Source organism: Panulirus ornatus, chromosome 67 (assembly GCF_036320965.1).
Source record: "Panulirus ornatus isolate Po-2019 chromosome 67, ASM3632096v1, whole genome shotgun sequence".
Lineage (NCBI taxonomy): Eukaryota > Metazoa > Arthropoda > Malacostraca > Decapoda > Palinuridae > Panulirus > Panulirus ornatus.
In genome coordinates, this window is record NC_092290.1 from 130,354 (window position 1) to 152,890 (window position 22,537).

Below are 22,537 nucleotides of genomic sequence, written 5' to 3' on the forward strand. Positions count from 1 at the left end.
CGGTCGACGTCAACAAGGTATAACACCCTTTAGGACAATACTAAGGAAACCCCAGTGTCGCTACAAGCATTATCATCACCACTGTTATCACCACCTTTACCGCCATCACATCTACCACCATTTCTAACACCATTGTGATCATCTATACAACCTGAATCACCTCTAACACCACCGTCGCCTTCATTATCACCATTACTACCTATATAACCTGAACCACCTCTGCCGCCACCATCACAAAGTCTACCACCATTTCTGCCACATTCCTCATCACCACTTCTACTGCCTCCACCACCATTAGTTTTAAAATTCTTTAGTTTTATACGATAAAAAAAATCATACTGGTGGATTCGTTATTATATTTAGTCTGACTGTAGGTTAATTCTTTTAGGCTGATATTGTTTCTTTGCACAAACCAACGATAGATATAAAAAAGGACAAATTCAACACCAGAAAACCAAAATTTACCCACGATAGCTTAACAGACTGTAATCTAAGTGGAATGAGTTCATTGATCATGGATCCGTGATAAGATTTTCGTAATTTTATATAATAATGTTATCAAAAATCAGTGCACAACAAACTAAGTAACTGTTTAAAGATGTTACTTAACTGTCCTATATTTTTTACGTTTTGATATTTGCACAGATTATCCAGTGGGCGTCAGGAGCTTGCTATAGTAAGCGACCTACGTCGTCTTCCTCAATTGTAAATAATGTTTGATAATGGAGGTCGAAAACGTCAAATTCTCTGGCCTTTTAAGGGACAGATACGTGATGATCCTATCTACAATAGTGCTTTTCACTAGTATCGTAATTTCAGCTCTTATTAGGTAAGAACGATAAATCACTTCTACTATAGACGGTATTTATGGGTTCGAAATATGCGTTGGTTAATTTCATAGGCATCCGTCCATCATTCTCACTTGGTTTGTGGTACGATATGATTGCTTTATAGCAATGGGACACCTAGGTAGATATGAGACGAAGAATACTACGGAAGTACCATATATAAAAGGCAACACTAAATTAGATGCATGAGAATGTATCCATAGAAATAACCAAGGGAAAAGTTTAAGGACACCAACTTTGCAATGGTATTACACATTAAAGTGGGACCAAGGAAGCATTATTTCGGAACGAAAAAATCCAGAAATGTGCCGAAATATATCGAAATAACGTATTTTCAGATCACCCATATCACTTTTTTTCATATGAGCCGGTTGAACAAATTTTGATGTCAAGAAAGATATGTAGCCATTCAAAAAAGTAAAAATCATGTCCTGAAGCTCTTACCAGACTTGTCTCCCTCAAAAACAATTGTAGGATATCCACCAAAAAGTTAAGTGATAAACCATTTTTCGCTTGACATTTGAAGGAATATCTTATAAGAATATGAAGAGCAAGAAACAAGCGACTGTACCAGGGCATGTGAAGTGGCTGAAGGAAACCATGGAAGGGTCTGTGGGGCCTGGTTGTGGATAGGAAGCTGTGGTTTCGGTGCACTGCACAAGAAAGTAAGAGAATGGATGAGTGAATGTGGCATTCTTCATGTGTTCCTAGTGCTACCTTCCTGATACGGGAAGCAAGGGATAGATATGAAAGAAACCATGTATATATATATATATATATATATATATATATATATATATATATATATATATATATATATATATCCCTATGAGTCCACAGGGAAAATGAAACGCAATAAGTTCCCAAGTGCACTTTCATGTAATAATCACACCATCAGGGGAGACATGAGAGAAATATAAGTCAGTTGATATACATCAAAGAGACGAAGCTAGGACGCCATTTGGTAAACGTGATTATTCAAAATCACATGTGAAACCTCTGGGGTAAACCATGGAAAGTTTTATGGGGCCTGGATGTGGAAAGGGAGCTGTGGTTTCAGTGCATTACACATGATAGCCACATGATAGCTAGAGATTGAGTGTAAATGAATGTGGCTTTTTTTTTGTCTTTTCCTAGCGCTACCTCGCATGCGCATGCAGGGGGTTGCTATTTCATGTGTGACAGGGTGGCGACGGGAATGGATGAAGGCTGCAAGTATGAATATGTACATTTGTATATATGTATATGTCTGTGTATGTGTATGTTGATATGTGGGTGGGTTTGGCCCATTCTTGCGTCTGTTTCCTTGCACTACCTCGCTAACGCGAGAGACAGCGGTTAAGTATAATAATGAATATATAATATATATATCTTCGTCTCTTTCCTTGCACTACCTCGGTAATATGGGAGTCAGTGGTTAAGTATAATAGATAAATATAAAATAAATCAGTATATGCACATATACATGCATACACTTATGCATGCACATATATATGCATATACATATATACTCATGTACATTTACTTGCTTGCCTTCATCCATTCCTAGTGCTACCCTGCCCCACAGGAAACAGCATCACTGCCCCCTGCTTCAGTGAGGTAGCACCAGGAAGTCAGACAAAAAAAAGGCCACTTTCATGCACTGTCTCTGGTTATCATATGTAAAGCACCGAAACTACAGCTCCCTATCCACATCCAGGCCCGACAGACCTTTCCATGATTTGACAGCACATCATCCCCAGTATACTGCATCATTCCAATTCACTCTCTTCCTTGAATGCCTTTCACCCTCCTGCATGTTTAGACCCCAGTCACTCAAAATCTTTTTCACTCCATCCTTCCACCACCAGTTTGGTCTTCCACTTCTTGTTCCCTCCACCTCTGACACATATATATGTATTCAACCTCAGTACATACATATAGAGACATACCTAAAAAAAGAAAAGTAAAATTTCCAAACAAGAGAAATAATGATAGATGTCACCCCAATGTTCCTGGCTTGCTATTATTATTTATGTCACTCATTTAGTAATGATGACATATAGTCAGTACATTATATATTGTTTAAATTACATAATCAGTTGACTATGCTTCTCCAGAACAGCCTACATCTGTGGAAACTGGGGAAAAAGCCCTAGATGTGATTCAAAACAATGCCATTAGGATAGTCTTAAGGGCACCAGGTGAACAAATTGATTTAAAGAAGAAACTGGAGTTGAGAAATGAAGGAATATGGTCAAAAGAGGAATGTAATTTTGTATCAAGATGTAAAATTCTTAGAGATAAGAGGTATAATGATGCTGTGTTTGAAGGATTACTTTATTTTTTTGTGTTTATGATGCCACTTCACTAATGCAGGAAGTGGGGAACAAATATGAAAGTAAACTTGTTAGAGAAAAGAGTTATAATGATGCTGTGTATGAGAGATTACTGTAATTTCTTCATCCATTCCTGATGCTACCTCGCTAGTGCAGGAAGTGGGGAACAAGTGTGAAGTTAAAATTCTTAGAGATAAGTGGTATAATGATGCTGTGCCAAGGATTATAGTGATTTCTTTGTCTGTTCCTGACACTACATCACTAATGCAGGAAGTGTGGGACAATTATGAAAGTAAAGGTCTTAGAGGTAAGAGGTATAATGATGCTGTGTGAGAAGGAGCCTGAAATGGACAAATCCAAGGGAAAGTGGATTAGGTAGTTGATTCCTCATGAGGGAATGTGGTGTTAATGACAAAATAATCAGAAATATTGATTTTGATGATGAAAGTACTGTCACTGATGTAAACTTTGATTATATCTGATTTAGATTATATAGATAAGATGATGAAGGTCACATTGATTTTAGAAATGCACTCATATCTTTGTTTCCTTACAGTTTGTTGGTAGGACCTCTGCTGATTGTTTCCCTCCTTACTGGACTTGTCCTACCTTTCATAATATTTCGGTGAGTCAGGTTTTTTTTTAGTATTATTTAGAATATGGGTTAAAGACTGATTTCTCCCCATGAATGAGTTCTCTTGAATTAAGAAATTGGTAAGGCATGTGTACGAGTTCTAAGAGAGGAGAGTGATTGGTACCCAGTGAAGGTGGTTAGGGAGGTAAATGCAAGAGTTTTGGAGAGTGGGGCGAATGTGCAGACAGATGGGGATGAGAAGGGCTGGGAAGTGAATCAGTGTTGTGCACTGGTGGCTGATTCGAGTGAGAAACTGCAGTAGTTGGTGACTTACTGTGGGATAGCGTGTGACAGGAGAAAGTTGAGAGTAATTGTGAATATGAGCAAGGTTATTAGGTTGAGCAGGGTTGAGGGACAAGTTAGTTGGGATGTGAGTTTGAATGGAGAAAAATTGGAGGAAGTGAAGTGTTTTAGATATCTGTGAGTGGACTTAGCAGTGAATGGAACCATGGAAGTGGAAGTGAGTCATAAGCTGGGGGAGGGGATGAAGGTCCTGGGAGTGATGAAGGATGTGTAGAAAGAGAGAACATTATCTCTGAGAGCAGAAATGGGTACGTTTGAAGGAATAGTTGTTCCATCAATATTATAGGGTTGTGAGGCATGGGCAATAGATGTGGTGGTATGGAGGAAGATGGATGTTTTGGAAATGAAATGTTTGAGGACAATATGTGGTGTGAGGTGGTTTGATCAAGAAAGTAATGAAAGGGGTAAGAGATTTGTGTGGTAATAAAAAGTGTGGATGAGAGAGCAGAAGAGGGTGTGTTGAAGTGGTTTGGACATATGGAGAGAATGAGTGAGGAAAGGTTGACAAAGAGGATATATGCTTGCATAGTGCCATTGCACAAAGGCAAAGGGGATAAAAGTGAGTGTTCAACTTACAGAGGTATAAGTTTGTTGAGTATTCCTGGGAAATTATATGGGAGGGTATTGTTTGAGAGGGTGAAGGCATGTACAGAGCATCAGATTGGGAAAGAGCAGTGTGGTTTCAAAAGTGGTAGAGGATGTGTGGATCAGGTGTTTGCTTTGAAGAATGTATGTGAGAAATACGTAGAAAAGCAAATTGATTTGTATGTAGCATTTATGGATCTGGAGAAGGCATATGATGTTGTGGATAGAGATGCTCTGTAGAAGGTATTAAGAATATCTGGTGTGGGAGGCAAGTTGTTAGAAGCAGTGAAAAGTTTTCATTGAGGATATAAGGCATGTGTACGTGTAGGAAGAGAGGAAAGTGATTGGTTCTCGGTGAATGTTGGTTTGCGGTAGGGGTGCCTGATGTCTCCATGGTTGTTTAATTTGTTTGTGGATGGGATTGGTAGGGAGGTGAATGCAAGAATTTTGGAGAGAGGGGCAAGTATGCAGTCTGTTGTGGATGAGAGGGCTTGGGAAGTGAGTCAGTTGTTGTTCGCTGATGATACAGCACTGGTGGCTGATTTGTGTGAGAAACTGCAGAAGTTAGTAATTAAGTTTGGTAAAGTGTGTGAGAGAAGAAAGCTGAGAGTAAATGTAAATAAGAGCAATGTTATTAGGTTCACTAGGGTTAAGGGACAAATCAATTGGGAGGTAAGTTTGAATGGAGAAAACTGGAGGAAGTGAAGTGTTTTAGATAACTATGAGTGGATTTGGCAGAGGATGGAACCAAGGAAGCGGAAGTGAGTCACAGGGTGGGGGAGGGGGCAAAGGTCCTAGGAGCATTTAAGAATGTGTGGAAGGCAAGAACTTTATCTCTGAGAGCAAAAATGGGAGCTGTAGTTTCGGTGCATTACACATGACAGCTAGAGACTGAGTGTGAACGAAAGTGGCCTTTGTTGTCTTTTCCTAGAGCTACCTCATGCACACACGTGGGGAGAGGGGTGCCATTTCATGTGTGGTGGATTGATGACGGAATGGATGAGGGCAGCAAGTATGAATATGTACATGTGTATGTATGTATAAGTCTGTGTATGTATATGTATGTATACGTTGAAATGTATAGGTATGTATATATGCATATGTGAACGTATATTTATATACATGTGTATGTGGGTGGGTAGGGCCATTCTTTTGTCTGTTTCTGTGCGCTATCTTGCTAACACGGAAGAAAGCGACAAAGTATAATGAATTAATAGATAAATATGTATATGAGTGGATATGCCTTTCTTCGTCTGTTTCCTGGTGCTACCTCGCTGACAAGGGAAATGGCGATCAAGTATGATATAATATACAAATATATACATATTTTGCAGTGATGGGAAGCAAGTACCCAATCTCCTAGCTGTATTTACTGGGGCAGAAAATCCTGACGTTAGAGGGGAATTACCACGTTCCTGTTCAGTCTGTGGGGGAGAACGTTGTCAGCGGCAGCATCCAGCCACTTCTGCCCAAGTATCTGCACACATACATGTCAACTTTACAGTACCACAAAGTGTGGATGAAGCACTAGAAGAGGTAAGTGATAGAAATTGATTTACAGCATCTTCAAGTCAACTTCATATTATGTCTATTGTGTTCATAGAAATACTGGCCATACTTCTGGGAGGTGAGTTTGAATGGAGAAAAACTGGGGGAAGTGAAGTGTTTTAGGTATCTGGGAGTGGATTTAGCAGCGAATGGAATCATGGAAGTGGAAGTGAGTCATAGGGTAGGGGAGGGGGCGAAGGTTCTGGGGGTGTTGAAGAATGCGTGGAAGGTGAGAACGTTATCTTGAAGAGTAAAAATGGATATGTTTGGAGGAATAGTGGTTCCAACAATGTTATATTGTTGCAAGGCGTGGGCTATAGATAGGGTTGTGCAGAGGAGGGTGGATGTGTTGGAATTGAAATGTTTGAGGACAATATGTGGTGTGAGGTGGTTTGATCGAGTAAGTAATGAAAGGGTAAAAGAGATGTGTGGTAATAAAGAGAGTGTGGTTGAGAGAGCAGGAGAGGGTGTATTGAAATGGTTTGGTCACATAGAGAGAATGAGTGGGGAAAGATTAGCAAAGAGGATATGTGAGTAAGAAAGAATGGAATGCATGAGAAAGAATGGAATTGCACGAAATGTAAAATTCCAGTCATGTGAGAATGAAGTGTTTAAAATGTATAGTGAAAGGCTGTTTAAGATTGTAGAATTAGTAGCTGATTACAAGGTCATGAGATGTAGGAGTGAAATGGGAAATGCATGGTAGATAGATGAGATAGAAATGCTGTGGAAAAGAAGAGAAGGTATTTGGTAGATTGCTGGAAAGAAATGTCCCTGTCAGAGTTCAGCAAAGGAGGAGGAAAGAACATAAGATGTATAAGTGGAATGTTACACGGCCGATAGAGGAAAGCGAAGGAAGAGTTGATGAAGGTTTTGGAAGAAAGTTGAATGGAAGGTTTAGGAAATATAAGAAATTGTACTCAAAGGAGGTGAAAAGGGTAGAGATAGATGTAAGAATACACATGTTTATGTGAGGTAAGGAAAGGAAGTTGCTGAATCAAAAGGAGGAAGTGGAAAGAAGATGGAAGAAGTATTTTAAATAACTGATGAATGTGGGAGAAGGTGATGCAACAGTTGTTATATGCTTGGATATGAAAGATGGAATGAAGAGTATACAAGTGCACAGGCATTTGATTGGTAGGGAGGTAAAAAGGGACGATAATGAGGCTGAAATTCTGAAGTATGGAGAAAGTGTGACAGAGTGGGTGCATTTTGATATGTGATTTAGCATGGAAACAAAAGGATGTGCCTGTGGATTAGGTAAAAACTATTATTGTTTCTTTAACAAAGGAAAAGTTGCTAAGGATGTAGGAAGCAATTGTAGGGGAATAAGTCTTTTAATTTTTCCAGGAAAAGTGTATGTTTGAGTGTTGATTTTTTTCTTTTTCTTACATAGAATAATGGAAGTGACTGAATACAAAATAAATGAGGAACAAGAGGATTTTAGGAAAGGTAGGGGATGTGTTGATCAGATTTTGGGGTGAAAATTATTTTGGAAAAGTATCTAGCAAAAGAGAAGAAGCTCTAAGCAGCTTTCATGGATCTGGAAAAGTGTTTGACAGAGTCAAGTGGAATGCTTTATGGGATGTGTTTAGGATATGTGTGGTAGGGGGACATCTTTTGTATGGGGTGAAAACTGTCTATGGAGTAGCAAATGTATGTGTAAGAATGGATGGAGAGTTGAATGAACGTTTGTTATACATCTAGGTGTAAATTAAGGCTGTGTGATGTTACCATGGCTTTTTAACATGTTATTTATTTATTTATTTTGCTTTGTCGCTGTCTCCCACGTTTGCGAGGTAGCGCAAGGAAACAGACGAAAGAAATGGCCCAACCCACCCCCATACACATGTATATACATACACGTCCACACACGCAAATACACCTACCTATACATCTCAATGTACACATATATATACACACACAGACACATACATATATACCCATGCACACAATTCACACTCTGCCTTTATTCATTCCTATCGCCACCTTGCCACACATGGAATACCATCCCCCTCCCCCCTCATGTGTGTGAGGTAGCGCTAGGAAAAGACAACAAAGGCCCCATTCGTTCACACTCAGTCTCTAGCTGCCATGCAATAATGCCCGAAACCACAGCTCCCTTTCCACATCCAGGCCCTTCACAACTTTCCATGGTTTACCCCAGACGCTTCACATGCCCTGCTTCAATCCACTGACAGCACGTCAACCCCGGTATACCACATCGATCCAATTCACTCTATTCCTTGCCCTCCTTTCACCCTCCTTCATGTTCAGGCCCCGATCACACAAAATCTTTTTCACTCCATCTTTCCACCTCCAATTTGGTCTCCCTCTTCTCCTTGTTCCCTCCACCTCCGACACATATATCCTCTTGGTCAATCTTTCCTCACTCATCCTCTCCATGTGCCCAAACCACTTCAAAACACCCTCTTCTGCTCTCTCAACCACGCTCTTTTTATTTCCACACATCTCTCTTACCCTTAAGTTACTCACTCGATCAAACCACCTCACACCACACATTGTCCTCAAACATCTCATTTCCAGCACATCCATCCTCCTGCGCACAACTCTATCCATAGCCCACGCCTCGCAACCATACAACATTGTTGGAACCACTATTCCTTCAAACATACCCATTTTTGCTTTCGGAGATAATGTTCTCGACTTCCACACATTCTTCAAGGCCCCCAGGATTTTCGCCCCTTCCCCCACCCTATGATCCACTTCCGCTTCCATGGTTCCATCCGCTGCCAGATCCACTCCCAGATATCTAAAACACTTCACTTCCTCCAGTTTTTCTCCATTCAAACTCACCTCCCAATTGACTTGACCCTCAACCCTACTGTACCTAATAACCTTGCTCTTATTCACATTTACTCTTAACTTTCTTCTTCCACACACTTTTCCAAACTCAGTCACCAGCTTCTGCAGTTTCTCACATGAATCAGCCACCAGCGCTGTATCATCAGCGAACAACAACTGACTCACTTCCCAAGCTCTCTCATCCCCAACAGACTTCATACTTGCCCCTCTTTCCAAAACTCTTGCATTTACCTCCCTAACAACCCCATCCATAAACAAATTAAACAACCATGGAGACATCACACACCCCTGCCGCAAACCTACATTCACTGAGAACCAATCACTTCGGTGAAGGGCGCAAATGGGGAGGTGATAACAAGTAGTGGTGATGTGAGAAGGAGATGGAGTGAGTATTTTGAAGGTTTGTTGAATGTGTTTGATGATAGAGTGGCAGATATAGGGTGTTTTGGTCGAGGTGGTGTGCAAAGTGAGAGGGTTAGGGAAAATGATTTGGTAAACAGAGAAGAGGTAGTGAAAGCTTTGCGGAAGATGAAAGCCGGCAAGGCAGCAGGTTTGGATGATATTGCAGTGGAATTTATTAAAAAAGGGGGTGACTGTATTGTTGACTGGTTGGTAAGGTTATTTAATGTATGTATGACTCATGGTGAGGTGCCTGAGGATTGGCGGAATGCGTGCATAGTGCCATTGTACAAAGGCAAAGGGGATAAGAGTGAGTGCTCAAATTACAGAGGTATAAGTTTGTTGAGTATTCCTGGTAAATTATATGGGAGGGTATTGATTGAGAGGGTGAAGGCATGTACAGAGCATCAGATTGGGGAAGAGCAGTGTGGTTTCAGAAGTGGTAGAGGATGTGTGGATCAGGTGTTTGCTTTGAAGAATGTATGTGAGAAATACTTAGAAAAGCAAATGGATTTGTATGTAGCATTTATGGAACTGGAGAAGGCATATGATAGAGTTGATAGAGATGCTCTGTGGAAGGTATTAAGAATATATGGTGTGGGAGGAAAGTTGTTAGAAGCAGTGAAAAGTTTTTATCGAGGATGTAAGGCATGTGTACGTGTAGGAAGAGAGGAAAGTGATTGGTTCTCAGTGAATGTAGGTTTGCAGCAGGGGTGTGTGATGTCTCCATGGTTGTTTAATTTGTTTATGGATGGGGTTGTTAGGGAGGTGAATGCAAGAGTTTTGGAAAGAGGGGCAAGTATGAAGTCTGTTGTGGATGAGAGAGCTTGGGAAGTGAGTCAGTTGTTGTTCGCTGATGATACAGCGCTGGTGGCTGATTCATGTGAGAAACTGCAGAAGCTGGTGACTGAGTTTGGTAAAGTGTGTGGAAGAAGAAAGTTAAGAGTAAATGTGAATAAGAGCAAGGTTATTAGGTACAGTAGGGTTGAGGGTCAAGTCAATTGGGAGGTAAGTTTGAATGGAGAAAACTGGAGGAAGTGAAGTGTTTTAGATAACTATGAGTGGATTTGGCAGAGGATGGAACCAAGGAAGCGGAAGTGAGTCACAGGATGGGGGAGGGGGCAAAGGTCCTAGGAGCATTTAAGAATGTGTGGAAGGCAAGAACTTTATCTCTGAGAGCAAAAATGGGAGCTGTAGTTTCGGTGCATTACACATGACAGCTAGAGACTGAGTGTGAACGAAAGTGGCCTTTGTTGTCTTTTCCAAGAGCTACCTCATGCACACACGTGGGGAGAGGGGTGCCATTTCATGTGTGGTGGATTGATGACGGAATGGATGAGGGCAGCAAGTATGAATATGTACATGTGTATGTATGTATAAGTCTGTGTATGTATATGTATGTATACGTTGAAATGTATAGGTATGTATATATGCATATGTGAACGTATATTTATATACATGTGTATGTGGGTGGGTAGGGCCATTCTTTTGTCTGTTTCTGTGCGCTATCTTGCTAACACGGAAGAAAGCGACAAAGTATAATGAATTAATAGATAAATATGTATATGAGTGGATATGCCTTTCTTCGTCTGTTTCCTGGTGCTACCTCGCTGACAAGGGAAATGGCGATCAAGTATGATATAATATACAAATATATACATATTTTGCAGTGATGGGAAGCAAGTACCCAATCTCCTAGCTGGTATATCCTGGGCAAGAAAAACCTGACGGTAGAGGGGAATTTTAACCAAACGTTTCCTTTCCAGTCTGTGGGGAGAACGTTGTCAGCGGCAGCATCCAGCCACTTCTGCCCAAGTACTGCACACATACATGTCAACTTTACAGTACCACAAAGTGTGGATGAAGCACTAGAAGAGGTAACGTGATAGAAATTGATTTACAGCATCTTCAAGTCAACTTCATATTATGTCTATTGTGTTCATAGAAATACTGGCCATACTTCTGGGAGGTGAGTTTGAATGGAGAAAAAACTGGGGGAAGTGAAGTGTTTTAGATATCTGGAGTGGATCTGGCAGCGGATGGAACCATGGAAGCGGAAGTGGATCATAGGGTGGGGGAGGGGGCGAAGGTTCTGGGGTGTTGAAGATTGCGTGGAAGGTGAGAACGTTATCTTGAAGAGTAAAAATGGATATGTTTGGAGGAATAGTGGTTCCAACAATGTTGTATGGTTGCGAGGCGTGGGCTATGGATAGAGTTGTGCGCAGGAGGATGGATGTGCTGGAAATGAGATGTTTGAGGACAATATGTGGTGTGAGGTGGTTTGATCGAGTAAGTAATGAAAGGGTATGAGAGACATGTGGTAATAAAAAGAGTGTGGTTGAGAGAGCAGGAGAGGGTGTATTGAAATGGTTTGGTCACATAGAGAGAATGAGTGGGGAAAGATTAGCAAAGAGGATATGTGAGTAAGAAAGAATGGAATGCATGAGAAAGAATGGAATTGCACGAAATGTAAAATTCCAGTCATGTGAGAATGAAGTGTTTAAAATGTATAGTGAAAGGCTGTTTAAGATTGTAGAATTAGTAGCTGATTACAAGGTCATGAGATGTAGGAGTGAAATGGGAAATGCATGGTAGATAGATGAGATAGAAATGCAGTGGAAAAGAAGAGAAGGTATTTGGTAGATTGCTGGAAAGAAATGTCCCTGTCAGAGTTCAGCAAAGGAGGAGGAAAGAACATAAGATGTAAAAGTGGAATGTTACAAAAACAACGGCGATCGAGGAAAGCGAAGGAAGAGTTGATGAAGGTTTTGGAAGAAAGTTGAATGGAAGGTTTAGGAAATATAAGAAATTGTACTCAAAGGAGGTGAAAAGGGTAGAGATAATGTAAGAATACACATGTTTATGTGAGGTAAGGAAGGAAGTTGCTGAATCAAAGGAGGAAGTGGAAAGAAGATGGAAGAAGTATTTTAAATAACTGATGAAATTTGGGAGAAGGTGATGCAACAGTTGTTATATGCTTGGATATGAAAGATGGAATGAAGAGTATACAAGTGCACAGGCATTTGATTGGTAGGGAGGTAAAAAGGGACGATAATGAGGCTGAAATCTGAAGTATGGAGAAAGTGTGACAGAGTGGGTGCATTTTGATATGTGATTTAGCATGGAAACAAAAGGATGTGCCTGTGGATTAGGTAAAAACTATTATTGTTTCTTTAACAAAGGAAAAGTTGCTAAGGATGTAGAAGCAATTGTAGGGGAATAAGTCTTTTAATTTTTTCCAGGAAAAGTGTATGTTTGAGTGTTGATTTTTTTCTTTTTCTTACATAGAATAATGGAAGTGACTGAATACAAAATAAATGAGGAACAAGAGGATTTTAGGAAAGGTAGGGGATGTGTTGATCAGATTTTGGGGTGAAAATTATTTTGGAAAAGTATCTAGCAAAAGAGAAGAAGCTCTAAGCAGCTTTCATGGATCTGGAAAAGTGTTTGACAGAGTCAAGTGGAATGCTTTATGGGATGTGTTTAGGATATGTGTGGTAGGGGGACATCTTTTGTATGGGGTGAAAACTGTCTATGGAGTAGCAAATGTATGTGTAAGAATGGATGGAGAGTTGAATGAACGTTTGTTATACATCTAGGTGTAAATTAAGGCTGTGTGATGTTACCATGGCTTTTTAACATGTTATTTATTTATTTATTTTGCTTTGTCGCTGTCTCCCAGTTTGCGAGGTAGCGCAAGGAAACAGACGAAAGAAATGGCCCAACCCACCCCCATACACATGTATATACATACACGTCCACACACGCAAATACACCTACCTATACATCTCAATGTACACATATATATACACACACAGACACATACATATATACCCATGCACACAATTCACACTCTGGACCGCCTTTATTCATTCCATTGCCACCATGCCACACATGGAATACCATCCCCCTCCCCCCCCTCATGTGTGTGAGGTAGCGCTAGGAAAAGACAACAAAGGCCCCATTCGTTCACACTCAGTCTCTAGCTGCCATGCAATAATGCCCGAAACCACAGCTCCCTTTCCACATCCAGGCCCTTCACAACTTTCCATGGTTTACCCCAGACGCTTCACATGCCCTGCTTCAATCCACTGACAGCACGTCAACCCCGGTATACCACATCGATCCAATTCACTCTATTCCTTGCCCTCCTTTCACCCTCCTTCATGTTCAGGCCCCGATCACACAAAATCTTTTTCACTCCATCTTTCCACCTCCAATTTGGTCTCCCTCTTCTCCTTGTTCCCTCCACCTCCGACACATATATCCTCTTGGTCAATCTTTCCTCACTCATCCTCTCCATGTGCCCAAACCACTTCAAAACACCCTCTTCTGCTCTCTCAACCACGCTCTTTTTATTTCCACACATCTCTCTTACCCTTACGTTACTCACTCGATCAAACCACCTCACACCACACATTGTCCTCAAACATCTCATATCCAGCACATCCATCCTCCTGCGCACAACTCTATCCATAGCCCACGCCTCGCAACCATACAACATTGTTGGAACCACTATTCCTTCAAACATACCCATTTTTGCTTTCCGAGATAATGTTCTCGACTTCCACACATTCTTCAAGGCCCCCAGGATTTTCGCCCCTTCCCCCACCCTATGATCCACTTCCGCTTCCATGGTTCCATCCGCTGCCAGATCCACTCCAGATATCTAAAACACTTCACTTCCTCCAGTTTTTCTCCATTCAAACTCACCTCCCAATTGACTTGACCCTCAACCCTACTGTACCTAATAACCTTGCTCTTATTCACATTTACTCTTAACTTTCTTCTTCCACACACTTTTCCAAACTCAGTCACCAGCTTCTGCAGTTTCTCACATGAATCAGCCACCAGCGCTGTATCATCAGCGAACAACAACTGACTCACTTCCCAAGCTCTCTCATCCCCAACAGACTTCATACTTGCCCCTCTTTCCAAAACTCTTGCATTTACCTCCCTAACAACCCCATCCATAAACAAATTAAACAACCATGGAGACATCACACACCCCTGCCGCAAACCTACATTCACTGAGAACCAATCACTTCGGTGAAGGGCGCAAATGGGGAGGTGATAACAAGTAGTGGTGATGTGAGAAGGAGATGGAGTGAGTATTTTGAAGGTTTGTTGAATGTGTTTGATGATAGAGTGGCAGATATAGGGTGTTTTGGTCGAGGTGGTGTGCAAAGTGAGAGGGTTAGGGAAAATGATTTGGTAAACAGAGAAGAGGTAGTGAAAGCTTTGTGGAAGATGAAAGCCGGCAAGGCAGCAGGTTTGGATGATATTGCAGTGGAATTTATTAAAAAAGGGGGTGACTGTATTGTTGACTGGTTGGTAAGGTTATTTAATGTATGTATGACTCATGGTGAGGTGCCTGAGGATTGGCGGAATGCGTGCATAGTGCCATTGTACAAAGGCAAAGGGGATAAGAGTGAGTGCTCAAATTACAGAGGTATAAGTTTGTTGAGTATTCCTGGTAAATTATATGGGAGGGTATTGATTGAGAGGGTGAAGGCATGTACAGAGCATCAGATTGGGGAAGAGCAGTGTGGTTTCAGAAGTGGTAGAGGATGTGTGGATCAGGTGTTTGCTTTGAAGAATGTATGTGAGAAATACTTAGAAAAGCAAATGGATTTGTATGTAGCATTTATGGATCTGGAGAAGGCATATGATAGAGTTGATAGAGATGCTCTGTGGAAGGTATTAAGAATATATGGTGTGGGAGGAAAGTTGTTAGAAGCAGTGAAAAGTTTTTATCGAGGATGTAAGGCATGTGTATGTGTAGGAAGAGAGGAAAGTGATTGGTTCTCAGTGAATGTAGGTTTGCGGCAGGGGTGTGTGATGTCTCCATGGTTGTTTAATTTGTTTATGGATGGGGTTGTTAGGGAGGTGAATGCAAGAGTTTTGGAAAGAGGGGCAAGTATGAAGTCTGTTGTGGATGAGAGAGCTTGGGAAGTGAGTCAGTTGTTGTTTGCTGATGATACAGCGCTGGTGGCTGATTCATGTGAGAAACTGCAGAAGCTGGTGACTGAGTTTGGTAAAGTGTGTGGAAGAAGAAAGTTAAGAGTAAATGTGAATAAGAGCAAGGTTATTAGGTACAGTAGGGTTGAGGGTCAAGTCAATTGGGAGGTGAGTTTGAATGGAGAAAAACTCGAGGAAGTGAAGTGTTTTAGATATCTGGGAGTGGATCTGGCAGCGGATGGAACCATGGAAGCGGAAGTGGATCATAGGGTGGGGGAGGGGGCGAAAATTCTGGGGGCCTTGAAGAATGTGTGGAAGTCGAAAACATTATCTCGGAAAGCAAAAATGGGTATGTTTGAAGGAATAGTTGTTCTAACAATGTTGTATGGTTGCGAGGCGTGGGCTATGGATAGAGTTGTGCGCAGGAGGATGGATGTGCTGGAAATGAGATGTTTGAGGACAATGTGTGGTGTGAGGTGGTTTGATCGAGTGAGTAACGTAAGGGTAAGAGAGATGTGTGGAAATAAAAAGAGCATGGTTGAGAGAGCAGAAGAGGGTGTTTTGAAGTGGTTTGGGCACATGGAGAGGATGAGTGAGGAAAGATTGACCAAGAGGATATATGTGTCGGAGGTGGAGGGAACGAGGAGAAGAGGGAGACCAAATTGGAGGTGGAAAGATGGAGTGAAAAAGATTTTGTGTGATCGGGGCCTGAACATGCAGGAGGGTGGAAGGAGGGCAAGGAATAGAGTGAATTGGAGCGATGTGGTATACCGGGGTTGACGTGCTGTCAGTGGATTGAATCAAGGCATGTGAAACGTCCGGGGTAAACCATGGAAAGCTGTGTAGGTATGTATATTTGCGTGTGTGGATGTATGTATACACATGTGTATGGGGGTGGGTTGGGCCATTTCTTTCGTCTGTTTCCTTGCGCTACCTCGCAAACGAGGGAGACAGCGACAAAGCAAAAAAAAAAAAAAGTACTCCTCCACTCTATTTCCCCGTCACAGGTAGTTACTTATTAGGAAATGGTTTGTCGTTTACTGTCCCTTGATTCAGATCTTGTATCATGCATTAGTTATGACTGTGTCATGTGGGCAAGAGTTCTACCCAGGAAGTTGAGAAAAGTTATTTCTTCACCTCTGATGTTTTTCAGTTGATTTTGGCTTACATCTGAGACTCATATGTTTTAGGGTTATGAGTGTTTTTTCTGTTTTTGTTATGTACTTCAGGTAATTTTTCAAAGAATTTTTGACTGTTTCTTCTAGTTTGTTGTTGTTCTCTCTAAATTCTGAATAATAAAAAAAGGAAAAGCTTACCTGCCTGTTGACCACTCAGGATAGAGGTAATGACTAGGAGTTTCACTCCTTGATCTAGAGAGTAGCCTGAGTACTTTCTTTTTGTTGGATGATAAGTTGTTTCCTGTATTCTGCTGTCAGATCATTGCCTCCTTCCCTTGCCAGGGGATCATTGCATCCCTCAAAGTCAAGCTTCTTTTGTAGTTAAGACCAAATGTGTGTAGTATTGCCTACATTAAGGATTGGATTGAAGCCGATGACCCCCATGTGAAGTGTCTCCCATGGCAGCCGTACTTCTTTGCTTCTTCTTCCTTTAGAGGTGCTTGTTGTGTCAGAGGTGGTTTTTGGTGATGACCTATCCCCCTGACATGTTTAGTGTATTACTAGCTATCTTGCCACATATGTACAATACAACTGCTCAGGAACACTCATTGAGCTGTTCTGAATTTTGGTTTGGCTGTGATATAGTTGAAGATGCACCAATAGAAATTTTAAGAACTATTGTTACTATAAGGATCGTACTTAAGATGACAGTACAAGAGCAGGTCGCAGTGGAGGGAAGCATAGTTGAAGGAAAAATAGAAACTTGGCATTGTCTGAAGTATAGTTTGAAGCATGAGAATATTTGTCAGATTACCAAGTGGTACTGGAGTGGAAATTTGTGTACAAATAGAAACTTTATTGGGAGAAAGGGCAGTCTCATGAATTGTTATATTTTCTTAGAAAAATTTGTCAACTTCCTGTGTTCTTTTTTGTAGTTTCATTGGATACAAGAGCTGTAAACCTACTGTTATTATTATTTTGAAAAAAGGTATATGTTTTGCAAACCTCATGCTGATGGTGCTTATAGTATATTTCTTACCTTAACAGTTGTTCAACCTGGCCCTGGACCATCATGTATACAGCTGGTATCGTGAGATATCCATCCATGATCAACTGGCAGATGAGATCCGATATGTCATCAGATATGCTGTGGCTGTACTAGCCAGCAAACTTTCAAAGGTAAAAGGCATGCAGTGTCATACAGAATATCGTAAGTTCTATGTGTTGTTTAAAATGAGCCATTGCCTAGGTGAAAGGCATGTAATATCACACAGAATGTTGTATATTTTTTGTGCTGTTTAAAATGAGCCACAGCCTAGCATATCTTCCAGGGTTGTGTGGAGGAGGGTGGATGTGTTGGAAATGAGATGTTTGAGGACAATCTGTAGTGTGAGGTGCTTTGATTAAGTAATGAAAGGGTATGAGAGACATGTGGTAATAAAAAGAGTGTGGTTGAGAGAGCAGAAGAGGGTGGAACAATGTGGTATACCATGGTTGATGTGCTGTCAATGGATTGAACCAGGGCATGTGAACCATGGAAAGTTTTGTGGGGCCTGGATATGGAAAAGGAGCTTTGGTTTCGGTGCATTATACATGACAGCTAGAGACTGAGTGTGAACAAATGTGACCTTTGTTGTCTTTTCCTAGCACTACCTCATGCACATGCGGGGGGAGGGGGTTGGCATTTCATGTGTGGTGGGGTGGCGACGGGAATGATTAAAGGCAGCAGGTAGAATTATGTACATGTGTAGATATGTATATGTCTGTGTATGTATATATATGTATGTGTTGAAACGTATAGGTATGTAGTGACTATCCTCTGAGAGTGATACCATCCACCATCCATGAAACCTTTCTCCTTGGATCTTTAGGAGGAAATAGAATGAGTGAAGTAGAATAGAACCATCTACAGTTTACAGTATTTTGTAAAAAATTTTACTTTGATTTTGAAAGATTTCATTTAATATAGGAAATCTCTTCTCATATATAGTGATATCCCTGTATAACATGGAGTTTCAGATTTCTTAGCTGCCTGTCAGTATTTTGTAAAAAATTGTACTTTAATTTAGAAAAATTACATTTAATACAAGAAATCCCTTCTCATATATAATTATATCCCTGTATAACATGGAGTTTCAGATTTCTTAGCTGTCTATCAGTATCTCTGACACCTGTTCTAATTGGAACTCCCTCATAGGGGTAGCCACGGCAATAGAGTCTTCATAACTGGTGAACTCCATTGCTTCATCTTAACCTTTAGTGCCTCACCCTTAACAGGCTATTGAAGAATGTATGTGAGAAATACTTAGAAAAGCAAATGGATTTGTATGTAGCATTTATGGATCTGGAGAAGGCATATGATAGAGTTGATAGAGATGCTCTGTGGAAGGTATTAAGAATATATGGTGTGGGAGGCAAGTTGTTAGAAGCAGTGAAAAGTTTTTATCGAGGATGTAAGGCATGTGTACGTGTAGGAAGAGAGGAAAGTGATTGGTTCTCAGTGAATGTTGGTTTGCGGCAGGGGTGTGTGATGTCTCCATGGTTGTTTAATTTGTTTATGGATGGGGTTGTTAGGGAGGTAAATGCAAGAGTCTTGGAAAGAGGGGCAAGTATGAAGTCTGTTGGGGATGAGAGAGCTTGGGAAGTGAGTCAGTTGTTGTTCGCTGATGATACAGCGCTGGTGGCGGATTCATGTGAGAAACTGCAGAAGCTGGTGACGGAGTTTGGTAAAGTGTGTGGAAGAAGAAAGTTAAGAGTAAATGTGAATAAGAGCAAGGTTATTAGGTACAGTAGGGTTGAGGGTCAAGTCAATTGGGAGGTGAGTTTGAATGGAGAAAAACTGGAGGAAGTGAAGTGTTTTAGATATCTGGGAGTGGATCTGTCAGCGGATGGAACCATGGAAGCGGAAGTGGATCATAGGGTGGGGGAGGGGGCGAAAATTTTGGGAGCCTTGAAAAATGTGTGGAAGTCGAGAACATTATCCCGGAAAGCAAAAATGGGTATGTTTGAAGGAATAGTAGTTCCAACAATGTTGTATGGTTGCGAGGCGTGGGCTATGGATAGAGTTGTGCGCAGGAGGATGGATGTGCTGGAAATGAGATGTTTGAGGACAATGTGTGGTGTGAGGGTGGTTTGATCGAGTAAGTAACGTAAGGGTAAGAGAGATGTGTGGAAATAAAAAGAGCGTGGTTGAGAGAGCAGAAGAGGGTGTTTTGAAATGGTTTGGGCACATGGAGAGAATGAGTGAGGAAAGATTGACCAAGAGGATATATGTGTCGGAGGTGGAGGGAACGAGGAGAAGAGGGAGACCAAATTGGAGGTGGAAAGATGGAGTGAAAAGAATTTTGTGTGATCGGGGCCTGAACATGCAGGAGGGTGAAAGGAGGGCAAGGAATAGAGTGAATTGGAGCGATGTGGTATACAGGGGTTGACGTGCTGTCAGTGGATTGAATCAAGGCATGTGAAGCGTCCGGGGTAAACCATGGAAAGCTGTGTAGGTATGTATATTTGCGTGTGTGGACGTGTGTATATACATGTGTATGGGGGTGGGTTGGGCCATTTCTTTCGTCTGTTTCCTTGCGCTACCTCGCAAACGCGGGAGACAGCGACAAAGTATAAAAAAAAAAAAAAAAAAAAAAAAAATAACATGGAGTTTCAGATTTCTTAGCTGTCTATCAGTATCTCTGACACCTGTTCTAATTGGAACTCCCTCATAGGGGTAGCCACGGCAATAGAGTCTTCATAACTGGTGAACTCCATTGCTTCATCTTAACCTTTAGTGCCTCACCCTTAACAGGCTATTGGCAGAGGGCAATTCTAGTGCAGTGTTTGCTAAGGCTCCTACTTAATATTCCCAATGACTACTGATATCTAATGCTGCTACCAACTACTACTACCTAATGCTCCTGCGTAGATATTCCTACCTCCTACTTCTGTCTACTGCTCTTACCATTTTGCTAAAAGGCAGGGCTGGTGCATAGTGCTCACCTCAGGAATATCTACAAGAGTTATGAAGAATAAGCTGTGGGAGTTAAGTGTTGTCATATGTTATGTTTGACAAAGAGAGATTGTACATTCGTGGACAGAATGCCAGTAGTCCACATGTTAGTGAGGCAGAAGGAAAAGATAGCTACCTGGGTCAGAGGAGTGCAACTTGACAACCACTGAAGTACTGAATTACTAAGCAGATCCCACTAACCCTCCCTGGTCGTAGGCTATTATTAGATTGTTTTGCAGGTTGATATGACAACAGTCATCGTAAATCGTCTGCTCCCGACATTAGTAAATCATCTAGATGCATATCTTGAAGGTGGCCGGAGAGTTCGTGGCAATATTTCATCAGAAGCAGCTGTGATTCATTATTTAAAAGCAGGAGGTGGGTTACATCAGGCTGTCAGGTCACGTGAAGATGAAGAAGGCTACCTGAGAGGTGTTATTGGTACTGTTTTGCCTTCTCTTCTCCCTGCTAAATATCAGGCAAGCAGGTTAGTGGGACGAAGTTTGTAACTGTATAATTATTGGCCTTTTTTTCATCTGTTTCCTGGTGCAACCTTGCTAGAACAGGAGCATTGATCAGGTGTAAAGAAAAAGAAAAGAATGTCATTTATTTTGTTTATTATACTTTGTCGCTGCCTCCCGCGTTAGCAAGGTAGCGCAAGGAAACAGATGAAAGAATGGCCCAACCCACCCACATACACCTGTATATACATACACGTCCACATATGCACATATACATACCTATACATCTCAACTTATACATATATATATATACACACACACACACACACACACAGACATATACATATATACACATGTACATAATTCATACTGTCTGTCCTTATTCATTCCCGTCACCACCCCGCCACACTTGAAGTGACAACCCCCTCCCCCTGAATGTGCGCAAGGTAGAGCTAGGAAAAGACAACAAAGGTCACATTCGTTTACACTCAGTCTCTAGCTGTCATGTATAATGCACCGAAACAGCTAGAGACTGAGTGTGAACGAATGTGGCCTTTGTTGTTGTATTATTTTATCTTTTCTTTCATGCAATTATGCTGTTTCTTGTGGGGTGGGGTTGCATCAGGAATGGATGACAGTGAACAAGTATGAATATATACACATGTATGTGTGTATATGTATATTTTTTTTCATAATATTCACTATTTCCCGCATTAGTGAGGTAGCGTTAAGAAGAGAGGACTGAACCTTTGAGGAAATATCGTCACTGGGCCCCCTTCTCTGTTCCTTCTTTTGGAAAATTAAATACAAGAGGGGAGGAGTTCCAGCCCCCCGCTCCCTCCCCTTTTAGTTGCCTTCTACAACATGCAGGGATTACGTATATGGCATCCTAACTATGTCTCTTCCTTGTATATCAGCTGATTTTTCTATATCTCATTCTTGTATCTCCCCTGATGATATGATCATTACACAAAAGTGCTCTTGGGAACTTGATCATGTTTCATTTTTCCATTGTTTGCCTGCATATAATAGATTACCCGCACCACTGTGCATGTGAAGCATCTGGGGCAAACCATGGAAAGTACTGTGGGGCCTGGATGTGGAAGGGGAGCTGTGGTTTCAGTGCATTATACATGACAGCTAGAGACTGAGTGTGAACGAATGTGGCCTTTGTTGTCTTTTCCTAGCGCTACCTTGCGCCCATGTGGGGGGAAGGGGGTTGTTATTTCATGTGTGGCGGGGTGGCAACAGGAATGAATAAGGGCAGACAGTATGAATAATGTACACGTGTATTTATTTATATGTCTGTGTGTGTAAATATATGTATACATTGAGATGTATAGGTATGTATATGTGCTGTGTGTGGACGTGTATGTATATACATGTGTATGTGGGTGGGTTTAGGCCATTCTTTTGTCTGTTTCCTTGTGCAACCTTGCTAATGCAGGAGACAGCAACAAAGTATAATGAAAAAAAAATATAATATATATCTTTCTTTTTCTTTCATACTATTCGCCATTTCCTGCGTTAGTGAGGTAG

General features: G+C 41.3%; 1 protein-coding gene across 4 annotated transcripts in view; it reads left to right on the forward strand.

The window, feature by feature from the left end:
- The first annotated feature begins 638 nt into the window (after positions 1 to 638).
- Positions 639 to 22,537, forward strand: part of LOC139747054 (sorting nexin-14-like) — a 163,144-nt gene continuing 141,245 nt past the window's right edge. For 2 of the 4 annotated variants that reach the window (XR_011712302.1, XM_071658832.1), the window contains exons 1-5: positions 639 to 829; positions 3,723 to 3,791; positions 6,023 to 6,224; positions 17,588 to 17,719; positions 20,777 to 21,024. Coding sequence is in view for 3 of the 4 variants with exons in the window: in XM_071658832.1 (XP_071514933.1) it covers positions 723 to 829; positions 3,723 to 3,791; positions 6,023 to 6,224; positions 17,588 to 17,719; positions 20,777 to 21,024 (758 nt within the window). In the remaining variant the exon portion in view is untranslated. The remainder of the gene's footprint in view (positions 830 to 3,722; positions 3,792 to 6,022; positions 6,225 to 17,587; positions 17,720 to 20,776; positions 21,025 to 22,537) is intronic. The other 2 variants (XM_071658833.1, XM_071658831.1) reach the window with 1 other exon arrangement.